This window comes from Sceloporus undulatus, chromosome 4 (genome assembly GCF_019175285.1).
Source record: "Sceloporus undulatus isolate JIND9_A2432 ecotype Alabama chromosome 4, SceUnd_v1.1, whole genome shotgun sequence".
Classification (NCBI taxonomy): Eukaryota; Metazoa; Chordata; class Lepidosauria; order Squamata; family Phrynosomatidae; genus Sceloporus; species Sceloporus undulatus.
Genome location: NC_056525.1, coordinates 101587821 through 101608228, shown reverse-complemented (window position 1 = coordinate 101608228; position 20408 = coordinate 101587821). Strand labels below are relative to the sequence as shown.

General features: G+C 40.6%; 2 protein-coding genes across 2 annotated transcripts in view; both read left to right on the top strand.

Moving 5' to 3' along the window:
* DDAH1 (dimethylarginine dimethylaminohydrolase 1) overlaps positions 1 to 20408 on the top strand; it is a 336716-nt gene that overhangs the window by 293193 nt on the left and 23115 nt on the right. The window lies entirely within an intron of this gene.
* The window catches only part of LOC121928024 (mucolipin-2-like), a 61760-nt gene continuing 42594 nt past the window's right edge, over positions 1243 to 20408 (top strand). Inside the window, exons 1-3 of the mRNA XM_042462209.1 lie at positions 1243 to 1493; positions 8819 to 9048; positions 10456 to 10623. Of these exons, the coding sequence (XP_042318143.1) occupies positions 8821 to 9048; positions 10456 to 10623 (396 nt within the window). The 5' untranslated portion in view covers positions 1243 to 1493; positions 8819 to 8820. The remainder of the gene's footprint in view (positions 1494 to 8818; positions 9049 to 10455; positions 10624 to 20408) is intronic.

Genomic DNA, 20408 nt, shown 5'->3' with positions numbered 1-20408 from the left:
AAACAGATTTAAATGCCACAGAGAGATTTACTGCCTTAAAATGTAGTGGGAATGGTGAATTGATTTTGTATCAATTCACAGAGGCGCATCTCTCTGTGCAAAAAAGGTAAGTGTGACTGACCCCTTAAGATACAGAAAGTAGAATCCTGTATGATCTTGGAAATTAAGCAGAGTCAACTGTTGTAAGTGTTTGGATGGAAGGCCACCAATGAATACCAGGAGCTGTAGTCTATATTTTAAATATTTCTAACCTCCCCCAAAATTTCTATTCTTTTAATTTTTTCTTTAAAAACATCACATCTTACCAAATTTTCACTTTTACCACACAAAACTACGTGTGCCAAGGGATCTTGGAGCACCTTTGAGAGTAACCAAAAGAAAGAAGTTGGTAGCAGGAGCTTTCCTAGACTTCAGCCTACTTCCTCAGGTGCGTGTTACACATATGTGAAACTACACGTACATGAAACGATGCACAATTGGCCCTCCACATTCACGGATTTGACTTTTGTGGGTTTGATTCTTCACAGATTTGACTCATATGTTCTCTCTAGGAATCTCTAGGTCTTCCAGCGCAAGTCTAAGGTCAACACCCTCCAGAGCTTGAGCCGGCGGACCCAGAGATTCCTATGGAGCACACTTCTCTAGGCACTTGTACATCCTCCAGCGCAATTCTGTGGCCGATGTTGAGAACCCAGAGATTCCTAGAGAGCTGTTCTCTCAAGTAAAAGAAATTATGATTTATATTATTTGCATTTTTTCCCACTTTCTTGGGGGTCCTGAACCCCTCTCCCCAGTGAATGTGGAGGGAACACTGTGCCCATAAATACATTGAGGCTGTGTGCACGATACTGTAATTGAAAGAGATGGCTTTAAACTTGACTGCTTGTTTATGGTTCAGTGCTATATATATATATATATATATATGGAAAAGATGATGTGTGAGTCAGATGAGTGCAGGAAATCCATGAGTAAGGCTTTTCTGTCTGGTGTGGTTTGGGAGGAGGTGACACCCTAAGTGACAACTGTCCCTTGGGGCGTGGCCAGAGCTGGAGATGTCCAGGACCATTCCCCACCACCACCACCACAAAGCCCATCCTCCCCTCCAAGCAGTGGAGTTTAATGCCCAGCCTCTGCATTGGGGAGGCTGCTTGGCTGAGCTCCTTGGTGATGGGAGGAGGAGGAGGAGGAGGAGGAGAAAGAGAAGGAGAGGGAGGAGGAGGAGGAGGTGGAAGCTGAGCAGCTGCCGGTGCAGCAGAAGCCGCAGCAGCAGCCTGGCGTTACTGCTGCAGGCAGGGGCTTTGCTGGGAGCGGGATCGACACGCCACAAGGCTGCGCGGACAGTCCCAACTTGAGGCGATCCAGAGATCCCTCTCTGCCTGCCAAGGCCATGAAGCCAGGCTCCCCCTGAAGCTGCTGGTGCCAGGGCCACCTTTCCCTCCTCCTCCTGCTGCTGTTCAAGGCGTGTCTTGTTGTCCTTCCAGGTGATGCTGCAGGTGAGTTGGAGTCAGGTGTCTCTCTCTCTCTCTCTCTCTCTCTCTGGCTTCCCAAGCAGCTTCTTATGTCAGCCATCCAGCCAGCCTTGCCAGGCTGTGAGTCAGTCTCCTCTGAGGTGTCCAGGGGCTTCAATGGGGAGGAAATGCTCCTCAGGTCCAGAGGAAAAACCATGGAAGAAGGGGAAGAACTGCCCCTCACCAAAGGTCTGTGGGGAGGGAAGAGCTGGCCCTCCTCCTTGGCCCACTTAGGAAGAGGAACTCTTCCTTCAGACAAGGCCCACACCTGAGAGAGAGAGAGAGAGAGAGAGAGAGAAGGGAGGTTGTGATTCTATTTCAATATACTATTTTTGTATGTTTTTCACTGTATGGGCTTTTTAAAAATGTTCTAAGCCACCCTGAATCCCAACCTTGGGAGAAGGGCAGGATATAAATAAATCTAATAATAACAACAATAATAATTATTATTAGCTCCTGCCCTCCACTGCTCTCCTTGTGGGTGTTGTGTGCCTTCAAGCCCTTACCGACGGAGGGTTTTTTGCCACGGTGGCCATCCCCTGAGGAGGCTGAGAGAGCATTAATAGAAGAATAGTGTCTAGATCAGTGGTTCTCAACCTTCCTAATGCTGTGACCCTTTAATACAGTTCCTCATGTTGTGGTGAACCCCAGCTGATGGCCTAGGTTCCTAAGACCATTGGAGATATGTGTTTTCCAATGGTCTTAGGCAACCTCTGTGAAAGGGTCGTGTTCGACCCCCAAAAGGGCCACAACCCACAGGTTGAGAACTGCTGGTCTAATTCATGGGAAGTAATAGTGCTACTCTATTCTGCCTTGGTCAGGCTTCACTTGGAATATTGTGTCTGGTTCTGGCACCACAGTTCAAAAACAATATTGAGAAGCTGGAGCATGTCTAAAGGAGGGCGACCAAAATGGAGACCATGCCTTATAAGGAACGACTAAGGGAGCTGGGGATGTTTAGTCTGGAAAAGAGACAGTTAAGGGGTGGTATGACAGCCCTGTTTAAGTAGGGTCATCTTGAGGATGGAGCAAACTTGTTTTCTGCTGCTCCAAAGAACAACTAGAAAGAACAATTGATGCAAGCTACAGGAAAAGAGATTCCTCCTCAACATTAGAAGGAACCTCCTGACAGTAAGGGCTGTTCGATAGTGGAACACACTTCCTCGGAGTGTAGTGGAGTCTCCTTCTATGGAGGTCTTTAAACAGAGGCTGGATGGCCATCTGTTGGGGATGCTTTGATTGGGAGTTCTTGCATGGCAGGAGGTTGGACTGGATGGCCCTTGTGGTCTCTTCCAACTCTAGGATTCTATGACTGTCTTGCCCAAGGTGGGTTTCCATGGTGAGCAGGGAATGGAATCCTCTGGTCTCTAGTCCAGCACTTGCACCGCTTCGCCACACTGGCTCACACTCTCCTTAGGAGGTCATGGAAATCCATACCTGTGGCCTCCCTAATAGTCTATCCATCTTGCGTGCCATCTCCCTCTCTTTCTACTTCCTTCCACCATTCCTAGCATGAGTGTTTTCCCCCCCAGTGTTTCATGCCTTCTCATGATGTGGCCAGATTACGACAGGTTCAGTTTTGTCATCTTGGCTTTCAGGGAGATTTCCAGTTTGATCCCATGAATAAAAAGCGATGCTAGAATTCTTTTTTATTCATGTGATAATAATGGGATAATCGCAATATCACACAACGCTGTGTGATAATCTTGACTTTATTGTGCGATGTTGATGGGAACATCCCTTTATGTTCCTGTGTTTTTTGCTCGTGTGATAAAGCGACCCATTTGTTTGTCTTTTTGTCTGTCCACGGGATCCTCAGCACTCTTCTCCAGCATCTCAAATAAATTGATTTTCGTGTCTGTTTTCTTAACTATCTAGCTCTCACATCCATACATAGGATGTATAGGGAATATAATGGCTTGTACTCATCTAACTTTCGTGCTGGGTGGTACAAGACACTTTTTCCCTTTTAAAGGGCTCTTGCTCACTTGGGTCTTCCTCCAAAGGGATTGGGTGGGATGCAGGTAATCCTTCTTTCTCTGGTGGGCTGTGCTGGGATGTAGTGGGAATGGAAAAGCACTCAGTGCATGCTCAGAGGCATTGCCAACTTTGTTTCTGGGTTGCTTCTGGAAATAAGCAAGTCCCAGCCTTGAAATGATCTTGATTCATCGGAAATCGGAGGTGAAGAGGCTAAACTCTGTGGCAGCAAAAATGATGATGAATCTAGTGTCACCTTAAAGACTATTGTTATTATTGTATGTCTCCAAGTCATTTTTGACTTATGGCAACTTTAAGAGACTACGCATGTTTTATTTGACATAACACTTTGTGGATTGGAATGACTGACAAAGCAGACTACAGTCCACCAAAGCTTATGTCCATTATATATAAGACTTGATTAATTGAAGTGGAGTCAGTTAAAAAAACTTTAAACCTCCTGGAGGATACCTCTGTTAATCAGATACAGTCATTTAAAAGATTTGTTTATTTATTTTAATCATACCTAGCAAATTCTGTCACAGAATTCATGTACTTATAAACGGTGCAAGTAAAAGGATAAAGGGACCTGTCCTTTCATTCTCACTGCTTTCATTCTCATACAGGACAGGTTGCTTCTTCCAGCAAAACAGTATACATATGTCCACCATCTAAATGTACCCTATCTCCTCACTTCAAAACCATCCTGAGTCCCAATTTTGGGGCGAAAACAGGATATCATCATAATCATCATTATCGTTTAGTGAGATCTTATAGCACCTTTGAGACTAACTGAAAGACAGAAGTTGGCAGCATGAACTTTCGTAGACTTTACTTTCTCAGATGCATTTGGGTGGAGTGGAAAGCCAGGGACATATCTATATACTGTATGCCAATAGTGTGTGAGAATGCCATTCTACCAAATGCACTGAGGAAGTAGACTTAAGTCTACAAAAGCTCCTACTACCAATTTTTTTCTTTCAGTTGGTCTCAGAGATGCTACAAGATCCCTTTACATACAGATTTTACAGACTAACATGGCTATTTCTTTTAATTCTATCTTTATTATTATTATTATTATTATTATTATTTAATTTACATGCAAAATTAACTGGTTAATTCAATGAATCAGTGTAAATGTATGTCTGTTTCTTGTAAGAACGTTCTATAGTGCTTACTCCCCGGTAGGACTGCAATTAGAATTTTCTTCAGTCAAGTGATGAGGCTAGAGATAACAATTCTGGAATTTAGGTCATCAAGAGACCTGGCTCAAATTAAGACCTTCATCTTTCCCCCTGCACCCAGGTTACATTGATTCTGATAAAAGTTTAGGAAAGACACTTTGGTCTACAACATCCAGAATCCCCCAGCTGCTGGGAGATTCAGGGAGTTGTAGTCCAAACAAGTAACATCTTCAGGCTTTGGATTCATAGCAAAACTTGCTTGAAGTTTCAGAGAGGTAGTAATACTAATTATAGATGCCCTTTCCTTGAAGTCATTTGGATCCAGTGGTTATAAGGAATGTTGAGGCTTCCTGATTGTTATCAGTTGTTTAGATGGAAAATGTTGTATTATTACCAGCACCTTTTTGAAGGCAGCCCTCTGAAGAGTGTAATTCTACATGCATCTGTTATGAAGTGAATGGATAGGGTGCTTAAGTTATCGTAAGAACAAACAGCCACTGTAGTGTAGTGGGTTGAGCATTGGACTACAACTCTGGAGAAAATGCCATGGAAACTCACTGGGTAATCTGGGGCAAGCCACACTCTCTTAGCTTCAGAGGAAGGCAAAAGGCAAATCTTTTCTGAACAAATCTTACCAAGGAAAGCCTGTGATAAGTTTGCCTTAGACAGAAATGGCTTGAAGGCACACAACAATGACAAAGGGCAACAGCTTCTCAGAGCCTTTCTACTAACCAAAATTAAAGACTCAAGACTTTTGTAATTTATTTCTCTGGCCCTTCTATCTTAGCTGGAAGAGTTCAGTTAATTACAGTGGACTTTATTTGGCTTATCTTACATGAAAAAGATTTGTATTGAAAATAGGTAGCCACAAAAACATTCTTCGTATGTTAACAATGCCACAGTATCTGTCACTGGATGGGTACCTTGTACCAATGTGACTGACAGCTAATTCAGTATGACTGAGATTTTAAGTTTCATCAGAACTATCAAAGTCCTTATTGTACTTCACAGTAAACAGATCTTCTCATCCATATGGTAGGAAATAAAAATGCCCTTGACTATTGCAATAGCAATAGCAAGTACATTGCTATACCACTTATCAGTGCACTTAAGCACTCCCTAAGTGGTTTACAAAGCATAAGCTAATTGCCCCAACAATCTGGGTATTCATTTTAGCGATTTCAGAAGGATGCATGCCTGAGTTGAGCTTGAGCCCTTTCACTGGTATTGAACTTGCAACCTTATGGTTTTTGAGTGTGTGACTGCAGTATAGGCATTTAACCACTGTGCCACCAGGGCTCTTTATTGTACGTCCTAGAGCAGGCACCTTCAGATATCATTGGAGCTGAAACTGCCAACATTCCTCAATTTTGGCAATGTTGCCTGGGATTGCTGTGAGTTGCAGGTCAGGAGAGCCACCCAATTCCAACTCTATTCTAGAAAAGGCTTGAGAGAGACACATCATTAGTATTTTTAATTGCAGTCATCAGTGAGACATTAACAACATATGGCATCCTGTTATTTCTATCCACATCTTTGTTGTATGCCTTATCGTATCATCAGTCATAGAAGTGAGAATCAGTTCTTCTGGCCAGAGTAGCATGTGGTACTTTTGTTGTGCTCTTGCTGTGATCAGCTGTGGTGTGTGTGGTAAAGGATAGTTACCGTAACTGGCGATTTAATATGAAAAGAAACAACTTTCTTTCACCTTTTGTCAACTTATATTTTTGTCAACAAGAACTGAAGACCTTTGACTGTTGTGGTACCCTATGTGCCTCTCTAGTTACAGATTTTGGACTGAGAAAAAGGAATGAATTTCACTCCTTAGAAGACGAGTTGCTGTTTTCTCCAATGGTTTCTTGGTTTTGAAACAGACTTTTTCTTGTTTTCCATAATGACAGTAACATTGAAGTCCCATGCTATCTATTCAGAAGTACAGTGTTCCTGCGTTATACGTGGGTGCGCTTCATGTGGCTTTTAGCTTATGCTGAAAGCTGCTTGTCATAAAAGGCAATGTGTGCGCACCTGTGGTACGTGCACCATGCCGCGCCATGTGCACGAGCCCCATTGTTTAAATGGGGCTTGAGCATCCACGGAATTTCCCTTATGTGGGCGGGTCCAGAATGGATCCCCCGCATAAGGAAAGGGCACCCTGCAAATCCTATTGTTTTTAATAGAATCGGCTCTTATGTGTTAATAGAATTTCAGCCCTAGTGATCCAAAAGATATGAAGGTAAGAAAAATAGCAACTTGATTCTATGTCTATTACCTACATAGGGTTTACCACCCTATGAAGGTAATAGACATAGAATCAAGTTGCTAGGTTTACCACCCTATGAAGCAAAAGTGCCATTGAATTCAGCAGGACAAGTTTCTGAGCAAACGTGCTTAAGATCAAGTGGCACCTGATTTTAAATTAATGTGCTGTGTCCTCTTGACAGACTTGGCTTATTTTGGCCACTGTTACAGGTAAAACACTAAATAATTCACATCTTCTGCCCAAGAGATAGGGATGAAAAAACCAGAAGGACAGCTGACCATGTTCTTAGTATCATTGTGCATTTTACAAGTAGAGCAAATGGGATGCTGAATTAAGGCAGGGTTTCTCAGATGCATCTGTCATAGGAACCCACCTGCCCCCCCTGCCCCCAAACACAGGGAGATGAGAGCCAGTGTGATGTAGTGGATTGAGGGTTGGACCAGAGTTCAAATCCCTGCTCTACCATGAAAACCCAAGGCGTTTCTCTCAGCCTCAAAGGAAGGCAAGGGCTTCATAGATCTTGTCTCCTAGTTTAGGGAATGTTGGCTTCACAGTGGTGGCCACAAGACAGTTATATTCAAAACCCCATTCCTAAAGGAACAAATATGCACAAAATGGGGCTAATGGAATAGTGAACTAAAGAGGGAGGTTTTCCCCCCTTTTATATATGTGCCTTTGAAAAATATTGCTCCTCAGATGCTCACCTTGATCTAAAGTTGCATGTAGTGTCATATGATGACTTCATCTACAGCCTAGATCATTTGTTGTTGTTGTTGTTGTTGTTGTGCTCTTTCATGTCGTTTCTGATTTATGGCAACCCTAAGGTAACACGGGGTTTTGGAAAATTTCTTCAGAGGAGGTTTTCCATTGCTATTCTCTGAGGCTGACGGAGTGTGACCTGTCCAAGGTTACTCAGAGGGCTTACATGATGAGCTGAATCCTGGTCTCCATTATACATGGATTAAAAAGATAGAGCACACTCTGATCTGACCACACATATGTTGCAAGAACGGCAGGTAAGAATGTTCAGGAGAAGAGATATTTTTAGGGTTTTAATTCACACCTTTTGCTTTCAGAAAGATCTTTTCAAACACATCCAAACTCTAATAAGGTGACATGATAGCGGTCTTTAAATATCTGAAGGGATGCCATGTAGGAGATGGAGCCAGCTTGTTTTCTGCTGTTCCAGAGACTAGAACATGAGCCAGCAAGTTCAAATTACAAGAAATAAGCTTCCATCTTAACATTAGGAAGAACTTTTTTGTTCAAGAGTGGAACAGGTTGTGATAGAGGGTGGTGGATTTTCCATCTTTGGAAATCTTTGAACAGAGGTTGGATGCCCATCCTTCAGGAGTCTTTAGTTGTGTGTTTGTGCATGACAGTGGGTTGGAATACAAAGCCCTTGTGGTCCCTTCCAGCTGTAAGATTCTATGATTTTATGACTCTGACAAGAAAACAGGAAATTTAAAATTGATATACAAAATTCTGTGTTTATGGAAAATATTTCCTTTGGTTCTAAAATAGCACTTTCTGTGAAGCATGGGAATTGAGAAGAGTGTATTATTTTTTCCCCACTTCTTAACCAATTTGTCAGTCTCTGTTGTGGTTAGCTGCTTAATAGATTGATCCCTTGGGATGGATATATACATGAATTCTCTTTGGTCATTTCTGGGCTGTGATCTGCTGCTCCTCTTTCAAAGAGATTAACCTATCTCATGTTTTATATTATGCTCATAACTAGCACAGGCTATGGGCTTCTGGGATTTGTAAAACAACAACAACAACATTTTACAAGCTCCGCTTATAACCCCAAGTATATAGCATGTTTTGTTAATTCTTCCAAAATGACTAATAACTTTCTGATTTCATCCATGCTTTGTACACTCCAGCAATGGAAACTTCTGAAGTAATTGTAAGCAGCTGCAGTTCTCATGATGATGAAAACCTTTACAGTTATAAGCAGCGTCCATCAATATGTCAGGGATTGCTCCTAGAAGATCAGCTGAGAAGGAAACTGAAATTTTTCTTCATGAACCCCTGTGAAAAATTCTGGGCTCGAGGGAGGAAACCTTGGAAGCTTGGCATTCAACTTCTGAAAATCGCAATGGTTACTATCCAGGTGAGTATGGGCAAAGAAACAATACAATTGCTTTAAACACATACATCTTATTAGAAACTAACTTGAAAATGTTATTGCTAGTCACTAAGGTTTCCATTATCTCACCCAGCATGACCATGGTATATTTTAAATATATTGTGTATGCTATGACTATATTTTATTTGTTTTAATTTGTAAGTTACCTTGGGTCTGTTTTTTGGAGGTGTGCGGGGAGGCAGGATATTGTACCATCTAACCGTTCTTATTTGTCCTGGTTAATCTTCTGTCACCCCACTTTTTCAGCTGTTATTAAGGTGTCTCAGTTTCTGTCTCCTCCTCCCATTTTTCCTCTTTGCTGGTAATTGAATTCAAAGTGCAAAAGTAACTATTTTACTTAGCTCAGCTAGAGGGAAAGGAGAGGAAAGGAGGGGTGGGATCTTACATTCCCAGAAAGTTCAGGCAAAAGCAAACTACTGCAGCATCTCCTAGTTGTCCCATTCTTAATAAAACCTTAATAACTTTTTCCATCTTGACCATACTCTGATTTCTTTGGCCATACGTGCCCCTGTTTTCATCTGTAAAAAGTTGCAGGGTATGAGGAATAAATAAACATGTGCTATTATTGTTATTGATATTTCTTTGAGAGCATTATTGTAAATGCTACTTAGAAGTTTCAAATCTTAAAATCTGAGAGCTAAAGGGAAAATGGACTCCATATTTTTATATCATCAAAGTTGGGAAAGAAAATAAATTTCTTAGATCTGAGGGAGTGATGTAGGGTATAAATGCTTGGAAGGTGGAATATAAATGTGTTTGTGAATGTGTGTATGTACTTATAAATAAATAAATAATTTTGGGGTTAGTTTTATACCCAATGTGCTGTCTTTTGGACCTCTTAGAATTCTAGATAAAGCAATTCATGCTCCTCCATTCTGACACCCTCCAGAGGTGGGCAACTGGCAGGGGCCTATTTTCTGTTCTTGGGACTCTCTGAGAGCAGCATACACCGCTAAAAATAAAAATAAAAATCTGGAAGTGGTCAGAAATCTATTTCTGGTTGTGAAAAATTGTTGTTGTTGTTATTATTACTTAATGTTAAAGTGGTGCATAAGTAGCCTGTTACCTTTTCAAAAGGTGAGCTGCAGCTCTTACAGGCTTCCAGGAAAGGCCATTTATGATTTGTTGTGACCAGAAAAGGGACAGGTGTTTGGAGGGGTTGAGGAGATAAGGGCTGGAAAAATAGTCATTGGGCTGAGAGAGTGTGACTAGCCCAAAGTCACCCAGTTGATTTCCATGGCTGAGTGGAGATTTGAACTCTGGTCTCCAGACTCACAGTCCAACACTCAAACTACTGGCTCTCCAACTTTTAAATTACTGTAATATAAGTATCTTTGTTCCATCTTTTCTTACTTTTCTGGTGCTGTTCAGCTAGTAGTTTTTGGATTAAGTAACCAGATGGTGGTTGCATTTAAAGAAGAAAACACCATGGCTTTTAAACATCTCTTCCTGAAAGGCTATACAGACAAATTGGATGACACCTATGCAGTGTATACACAAACTGATGTCTATGACCAAATCTCCTTTGCAGTAAACCAGGTAAACTGTTTTTATTCATGTATGTACATAGCAACCCCATTCATCCTCCATAAGACAAACTTTAAAAAGTAATCTGTTCCTCCAGAAATTCTACTGTGAGCATTAAATGAATACAAAAGAGTAGCAGAACCAACAACCTATTTTACATGTTATAATTTTGATTCTATCTTCCTTGACCTCCAAGGATCTCATGCCAACATGCATGTTTCTTTCTTTCCATTTTCACCACGTAACAACACTGTGAGTTAGGTTAGGCTGAGAGTAACTGACTCAAGGCCTTCCATTGAGAGTGCAGATCTGAACCTTGGTCCCATCAGTCCTAGTCAAACATTTTAAACACTACTCTACAACAATCCTAGTTTATAATTGTGCAACAAAAGCTATGAACATGAAATGAAGTGTATTTAAGCCGAAGTCTATAGAAGCCTATGCTTCATTCAGGGTCAACATAAGTCTTCTGTTGAGAAATCTGTTGTGAAGAGCTCTGTGATAAGTATATCTTTGATATGCTATATATTGCCTCGCCAACCATATTTTCATCACAGCATGGTGATATGGCAGGATTCCATGTGTAACCTGTCTTTCTGAATTGGTTTAGTTGACTGGCTATCCATTTACCTGGCAAATCTAATAGTGAGAATGTAAGAATTGTCTTGATTGACTGGAGCAATCTCTATTTAGTATCACATTTTTGTTTCCACATGGCTGGGAGGTTTAGAGGTGTGTAATTCTTTGTTATAGTTCCTCAGCATCTGTGTATATTAAGGCAACTAGAAAACATCTTCTGCACAAGTTGGATAATTCCCAAAACAGACTTCCCTATTAAGTCTTAAATCCAAATCAAGATATGGTAAATGCAGCCTCATTAATATGGCCTGAACTGGTTCCTGGCTTAGTATTCATGAGACAAATTCAACTATTTGTTGTAGAGCTTGTTGTGCAAAACTGCTTAATGAGTTAAAAGAGTTCCCTATTGTTGTCCTAAACAATTATGAAGAATGGACAGATTTAATCATCCAAAAGTAAAGTTTCTGATCTCAGACTTTGTCCCTATAAAACTAATTGTAACCTGATTCCAAGTGTAGAGCAACACTAGATCTATTTCTGTAACATTTACACATTGATCTAACTATTAACGTTATCAGGTGCCCCTGTGGCAGATCATAATCACTTTCTTCTTCATCATCATCATCACTATTGCTTTTCTGAGAATTATTCAAAGCAGTTTACAAAATTTATAAAAAGTAATTAAAAATAATAAAATGACAATGATAAATTGTGATAATAAAAGTCACACATTAGATATGCTCTGACTTCAGAACCAAACCAGGTTCTGAAGTCAGAGCATATCTAAACCTGCACATGAAACAACAAGTTTTTTACAAAAATATCTAAGAAAAGACTTTCCCTGGGAAGGTTTTAAACAATTAAGGTTGTGTAACCTTGATAGTACAGAAAAAGCACAGCTACCAGCCTAGCCTCAGAGTGTGGTGGACCATGCGTTGGGCTGCCAGTTGAAGATCTCATAATTGCAGACACTAACCAGCTATCACTTTTGGCTTAGTATTTACAGCTACTCAACATCTCTGTTGGAAATCACGCCTATGAAAAGAAAGGAGCTGAAGAGACCCCTATGGCAATATGCCAGTACTTCTACAAGCAAGGGACCATTTGCCCTGGAAATGACACCTTTGATATCGACCCAGAAATTGAAACTGGTAATCCTTTTTAACTACTCAAATCTCTCTCTCTCTGTATCTATGTGTGTGAGTGTGCAGGCAAAAGAGAGAGGTTTCATAACACTCTTACATGTTTGGAAAATGCATTTTGTCGTTATTGAGTGTCAACTCTTCTCCTTTATCAGTAACATCAGAGCAGAAAAGTAATCCCTATAAGACACCATTCAGCTCCATGTGCACTGGGACATTCTCTCTTTGAGATAAAGATTTAGTTGTTTGTAGTCTTTTGGGATGTGGCTATGTACCACAAGAGGCAGTATCCAGTTTTATCCCAACAGGACCTGAGATGTAGCTTTTTGCAAGACTGAAGGCATTGGGTGTGGGAATATACCACTAAACCCACAGTGCAGTTATGAATCATCTCATCCACATTGCAAAATGGCTTTGGTCCTTGTTCTTTTCTAGCTGTTTTCAAATCAGCTTAAGTGAACAAAGTATGATCTTAATTTCCATAAAGTAGTACAGATATTGTGGCCATAAACGCTTTACAAGGAAGGGACTTCATTGTGGTAACTGTAAAGTCCAAGAGGGAGGCAAGTATCTGTGGCATTTTACTAGGTTTTGAAATTTAGATGTGCTTACTGTGGTGGCATCTATTGCTTATGAATCAATGGGCATACCAATGCAATATCTCTGATTAAAGGAAGATGCTGAATTGTGTAAGTGAGCATTAACTCAAAAATATATTTTCTTTTTATATATAAAATAGCTGAGAGTGTGTGTATATAGAGAATATATAGAATATAGAACAGTCTTGTTTTTTCCCCCTCAGACCATAATGCTTCTATGTTTCTTCTAGACAAGAAATAGTCAAGAATAATTTGAAGCTTAGAAAACTTACCTTTTTAGACTACAGCTTCCAAAATCCCCCAGCCAGTATGACTCACAATTTTGAAAGGCAGAGCATGGAAAAGTCAACTTTTTAAACTACAGCTCCCACAATCTTCTAGCCAATATGGCCACTGGGTCCTCAAAGTAACTTTTCCAAAATATTTTGAAATAGGGAGGGATGCCTAGAGTTATCCAAGATCCTCACAGCTTGTATTAAAGGTTTGGCTGGTATAGTAAATATGTGCTTGCTCAGTATTAAGTCATTATTTAGGAAGTGACAAACAGATTTGTTTTTTGAAACAGTAGGTTGGCAGTGGTATCTACTCTGACAAAAAGGGGATTAAGAGGATAAAACAAGTCCTTCAGCTGTCTAGAAAGCACCCAAGATAGCAGCGCAATGCAAATATATACGAAACAAAAACAAATATAATTGCTGATCCTTGAAAATGAAATAGTATTTACAGCACCTCTTGACTAAAATGTGCAAAAACTGCCCATTGTTAATATGCTTGGCCAGTGATGGGAGAACCTATTGTTGCAGATGTTACTGGACTCTGATATCTATTACACTATGTCACCATAGTTTTCAAGGATTATGAAGGTTACAGTAAAAAAAAATATTTGGAGGGCCACAATTTCTCCAGTCCTGTTCTAGACTCCTTCGTAGTGTGTATAAAATGTGGAATGCTTCCTGTACAATCTACCTGTGTTCTTCCCCTCACAGAATGTGTTTATGTGGAGCCACTGCTGCCCTTGAGAAACAGAACACTGCAGAAGAATATTCTCAACTTCACTCTGGACTTCCATAGGTGAGGTGAAATAACTGTGGCTTGTAGGTTTGCCAGATCAGGAAGACCAGGGCTGTGGCTATGGTGGGAGGGAAAGAGGGCATTACTATCCTTAAATAAGAATTCTGCCCTCTGCCCCACCCAAATGATTTTTTTTTGCTCAGTCCCCAGATTTCTATCATTGAAGAGAGTAAGGGCCTGAACAGACAGGCCAAAATAAAGCTGCTTCAGGTCATTTTGGAGGTATGCTGTTTAAATGACACACACATCTTAAGAGGCCAGAAGCTGCACCAAAGCTGTGCTCCAGTCCTTAGGACTGGCATGGCTCCTGGCCTCTTAGGACACATGCATCATTTAAACAGTATACCTCCAGTGACCCGAAGCAGCTTTATTTTGCCCTGTCTGTTCAGGCTCTTAATCTCTTGAATGATAGAAGGAGGAAAAAATGATATATACACACTTTTCAAAGCTGGGTGACTGCCCTGACTTCCCTCCTCCTTGAACTGAAGACCAGAGAAGAAAACCCATGCTCTGAAATTTGGGAAGCCTAAATGCTTGGGTACTTATCTGTTCCTGTTATTGACGGAATAATAACTTTCAAAACTGTCTTCTAGACTTGTGACTCTGGAGCTCACGTTCAAACTAAAGGCCATCAATCTTCAGACAGTTCGGCATCATGAACTCCCAGATTGCTATGATTTCACTCTGACAGTGAGTAGAAACTTCAGTGATAACTTTTCCACTTACTGAAGGACCCAGTCAGTACTTCTCCCTCAAAGGGCTTTAAGTGGACCCAGAGTCCCATCTTAATATTCTCTAATTGGGCTATTACTATTTTGGCAACTTGGGGAAGGTGGCAGATGGGACTAGGCAACTGAGGGTTTAATCTGACTGAAGAGGTGCTAGTTATTGATTTCTATTGTAGGTATAAGGTCTGTCTTTCAGTATAGGCCACCCACCATTTGAAAATATTCCATAAATAGTAGTAAGGTTGATAAAACTTAAGGTGGATCTACACTGTAGAAATAATGCCGTTTAATACCATGCCTCCATCCTATAGAAACTTGGGATTTGTACAGTGGGGCCTTGTTATCCGTGGGCTTGCCATTCACAGATTTAAGCATCCACAGACAGCAAGCCCCTTTTATCCCATTGTTCTTAATGGCAGCACGGCCGTGTGCACATACCTCCATTGGGAAAAATGGGACTTGAGATCCTAAGGTTTTTGGTATCTGTGTGGGGAGCAAGTGCAGAACGGATCTCCCCGCAGATACCAAGGTCCCACTGTAGTTTGGTGAGGCAGCAGCACTCTTTGGCAGAGAAGGGTAAAGACCTTCTAAAACTACAAATCCCAGGATTCCATAGGATGGAGCTTCAGCACTTAATGTGGTGTCAAACTGCATTATTTATACAATGTAGATGCAACCACATAAGGTAAAGGTGGATAGCGGCTGTGTCGCCTCAGCCCTCTAAGATGTCTTTCAAGGCTATTCAATTTCTGTAGTCTCAATCCATTTTTTCTTCTCCCAACTTCCTATTTTTCAGACCACTTGGATTTTTGGTGTGATGGTTTTGGCAGCAGAGGCATGGGCAAAGTGAGAACCAAGAAATTCCACAGAGTACTGAAGATTTACACCAACAGTTGTTCAGTGGCTAGAGCAGGGGTGGGAATCAATCAGGCATCCAGGTGTTGTTGGACTGCAATTTCCAGTATCCCTTACCATTGACTGTTAGTTTGGAGTCTGGACTGTTGAAATGTGTAGTCCCAACAAGATAGGGAGAGCCACATGATTCCCACCCTTAGGCTAGAGTGTTGGCTGGGACCTGGGACATCCAGTTCAAGTCCCCACTCAACCATGAAGTTCACGGGATGTTCTTGGGGCAGTCACTCATTCTCAGTCTGACCTACCTCACAGGACTGTTGCAAAGTAGGATAAAAGAGAGACTGAGATTGTTGTAAGAAACAAACAAAATTTCATTTGACTACCAAGTTCTCAATTAGAGAAATGGAGTCTCTAGGTGAGTTCTTGCTACACTACTGAAAATCAGAGAAGCGCTGTCAAAATCAGTGATACCAGTACTGAATGGAGTGCAATCAGCTTGCAGGCCAGGTGTTGCCCACCCCTGCTTTATAGTTAGGCCGAAGATAGGAATCTTGTGGCCTTCCAGATGTTTCTGGACTGCATGTACCAGAAGCCCCAATTAACATAATCAGTTGTGAGAAATACTGGCAATTGCACTCCAACAACATCTAGAGGGCCACATGATTCCCACCATTAGATGAGGTGCTTGCCTGTGAAAATGAAAACTGACATGTCAACTTCAGATGAAATTTCATCTTCAATCTGTTCAACTTCAAACTATTCTACATGATATGTTCTTTATAAAATACACTGTTCATGTAGAAAATGTTATGAAACATGCATGTTACATGCATTACGACTACAACTGAAACCAGCCAATTATCTTCACTTTAACTATTTTGAAAAAATGAGACTTCTCAATCTTATTTTCCTTGCTAGAAGTGCATTTCTCTTTTTCTAAAAAAAAATTTTTTTGTCTTTATGATGTGTCATTATAGTGCAAGACCAATATTAAATATTAAAACAATGTCTTTCTCTTCATCCCCCGCCCCCAATCTGCCACAGATTGTTTTTGATAATAAAGCGCATAGTGGAAGAATTAAAATAAGCCTCGAGAATGATATTGCTATCAATGAATGTAAAGACTGGCATGTTTCTGGGTCAAGTAAGTAATCATATCCCTTTTTAACATGTTTGTATGGACACAGATCTAGTATTTTACAAAGGGGCTATGAGGCTAAATGCATATTTCTGTCTAATGAAAACTTTTAAACTACAAATTAATTCATTTGATGATTAATGAGATGAGGAGGAGAGAGGGTATATATGACTGCCTTCCTTTTCATGATGCTGAAGTGGAACAACCCTTCCTCTGAGATGAATATTTGGACTAGAAGGAAATTCTCCATTATCTCCCTGTGAAGAATACCACCTCCTCTACCAAGCATATACTAGCTTAAGAAGCGTGAGGATTCTCAGAATGATAGTAAGGAGGGAAAGAATTGCATTAATTTTGCATATATGTTCTGAACCATTTATTGTCTTTACCTCACAAGTTGATACAGTTTGCTTCCTCTTCTTCTTTGAATACACATCAAATGTAATTACTTAATGCTATAGAATTCTGGGGCTTGCAGTTTTGTAGGATATTTATTCTTCTCTGTCAGAAAGCTCTGGTGCCACAACAACAAATTCCAGGATTCTATAGGATGGAGCCATGGCAATTAAAGTGATGTTAAACTGCATTAATTCTGTAGTGTGGCAGCAGCCAGAGATGGTTCTTGGCACCTGGGCTTTAAGTTCTAGGGCTTTTCATAGTATACAATTTCAGTACTGTGATTCCGCATGAACTGCCATGGAAACATCCTGTGGAAACCTTTGCATTTTAGAGAAGAGTACTGTACATAGAATTCTTAGCCAGAGCACTCCAGTGACTCACGAAACTAGAAATCCCAGGATGCCATAGGATGCAGCCATGGCAGTTCAAGTGGAATCATAGGGCCCATCTTTTTGAAATGCTGATATGCAGGCAACGTTGGAGGCTGGGCTTGAATCCTAGATGGCAGTATTGGACTTTGTAAATACACAACTCTGACAACAGTGTGCTCATGGGCATAAAAGAAAAGACTGAGATTGGATGCTGATCCCTACTTAGCAAGCACAGATTTATTGCCTGATAACATGGAAAAGACTCTAGAAAGAAATCATCACAGTCAAACACTTGAAAGTGGATGAGTTGCTTAATTTATATGCCATTTGTAAAGCAAATGAAAGCTAGCTAAATAAAAGATATTGGATAGTGTGCCTTACTCTCAAGAGGAGATTGTGGCAATGAGAATGTGGGACTGATATAATATTGTCTAATATAGTCTAATACGGATATGCTGTGTTTTTACACTAGATAGCATACTCTGCTGTCTACTCTGTGTGCATTATTACAGCTTGTATTTTTACACTTATTAAAATTCTGACTGGGAAATATATGAACACTTATCTGAACCATGGGTGATTCAAATGGGGGAAGAGGGAGCTTTCCCAACCATTTCATTGTGATAACGCCCTTCCCACAACAACTTGATCCACAAACAATCCCAGTCTCAAACAACATACAGAAATTGAGTCCCATTCCCTGCCATGCCTCTAGTCCTGCTCCCAATACCCATGCATTAATATTGATAACTGTAAGGAAACGCCTATGTATATAGTCCTCTAAGTCTTTCTCCACATTCTAGAATCCTGATTGAGGCAATAAGTAAAGTGTAGTAAATACATTTTCTTTGCTTTCCTGTTACATGTTTTATATTATAGGCTGAGAAGGGAAACTCAAGACTTGTAGATGGCATATGGTTCTTCTTTCTGTTTTCCAGCTCCATTATACCCTCATTACCACAGCATCATCATCAGACAGAACCACCATCCCCAAATCCTTAACATTATGGTGGCTTCCTCCTTTTGATTCATGTACCATCTGAAAGAGAAACAGATACTCTACATTCTAGCACCTTCCTGTACCACAGAGGAATATAAAGTAGCCCCTACAGTTGATGGTAGCAAATTTGCCAGTATGTGAGAGAAACATTAAGTGAGACAAAGGAGGACGATGCTAGGTTGTTTCTGTGATAGCCGTTTATGCCAGATCTATGGAGTGTATTATCACAGATAGTGTAGAGATATTTTACTGTAACCTTAGGATTCATGAAGAAGGCACACTTAAGTCTTCCGGATTTCTTTCGCTGATTTCTTCAATACAATTTGTTTGACCATGAACAATTTCAATCTCATTTCTATTGTAGCCTGCCTTTCAAAAAGGAGGGAGAATGTTTTTTTCCCAGGTAGAAGGTTTTTTTCCCCCAAACAAAAATGAGCCTGCACTAGAGATGTGAATTATATAGTCTTCCAGATGTAAACTATGGCTTGGTACAGACTGTAGGAAAGGGGTGGTCTGGGGCCAATTTTAGGGCTCGGGAATGAGGAGTGTCCGCATGCTCCCAAGCTCTACCATGCACTGCTGGTGCCATCATAGCTTGGCCCAATCCACATAAAGGCCGCCATGATGATACACGCGCGGCACAGCGTCCAAACATCGCTGCGCTGTGCGTGGTCATTGGTGTACGCGAGTGCGCCAATGGCACCCATCTCACAGACTAAAAAGATCACCCTTTCAGTGGTTTTAGTCCTGGCGGAGGCCATGCCATTTAGTTGCAGCATAAAAACGAGTGGCCACAGGCCACCCTTTCGGGGCGGTCTGTTGAACCCCTATAACTTCCAGCAGTCCTAGCCTGCTTAGCTAATGATGAGGAATGCTAAGTGTGGCAGTCCAGCATCATCAGAAAGCCTGCATTATTCCCATCCCTAGTCCACACAGATGAATGGGCATTAATGAGTATGGGATGTAGGAGGAAATGAGTATTGTGCATATTAAAATAAACCTAACTTGGATACTTTTCTCTTCCAGTACAGAAGAATACCCACTACATGATGATCTTTGATGCCTTTGTCATATTGACATGCCTTACATCACTGATTCTGTGCACACGCTCTGTGATTAGAGGAATTCGTCTACAGAGGGTAAGTAGGTTTGTTGGTGTTTCTTAATACATGTCAAAGTAATTTCTTGATGGCATTTCCCCCTCTTCTTTCTCAACTAATCCCCTCAGGAATTTGTGACCTTTTTCCAACATCATTATAAGAAAGAAATATCTTTCACTGATTTGATGGAGTTTGTCAATGGATGGTACATCATGATCATAGTTAGTGATGTTCTAACCATAATTGGTTCTACACTGAAGATGGAAATCCAAGCTAAGGTAAGAAAGCCTACTACCTAGAAAACAAAAATGCATGCCCAGATATGCCTTCTAGTTGAACTGACCATTAGTATTTTGTCATTCTTGATTTTAAAAACTGTACTACAACTGCACTCCTCACAAAACTCTGGATTCTACTGTTTTAACATCTTTTCATTAAAGCTATTCAATCTTGAGGAAGCATTTGAGAAAAATTTGATCAGGTAGACTGCCATTGCTAAGAGAGGATATGTACTGTCTTCCTTTCCTCCTGTTTCTGTTGGAAACGGGAATGAAGGGCATTGTGTGTTTGTGTGCTGGGACCTCTTCAGCTATAAATGGAAATGTGCACTTGAATACATGGTACATATCAATTCCACAAGGTTATCCTACTCACAACTTGGAAATGTTACCTTTTTGAATTAAACTCACAAAATCCTCCAGCAAACATGGGGGGGAGGGATAATGTGTTTTTAATTGTTATACTTTATATTTTACTGTTGTCAACCGCTATTATTATTATTATTATTATTATTATTATTATTATTATTATTATTA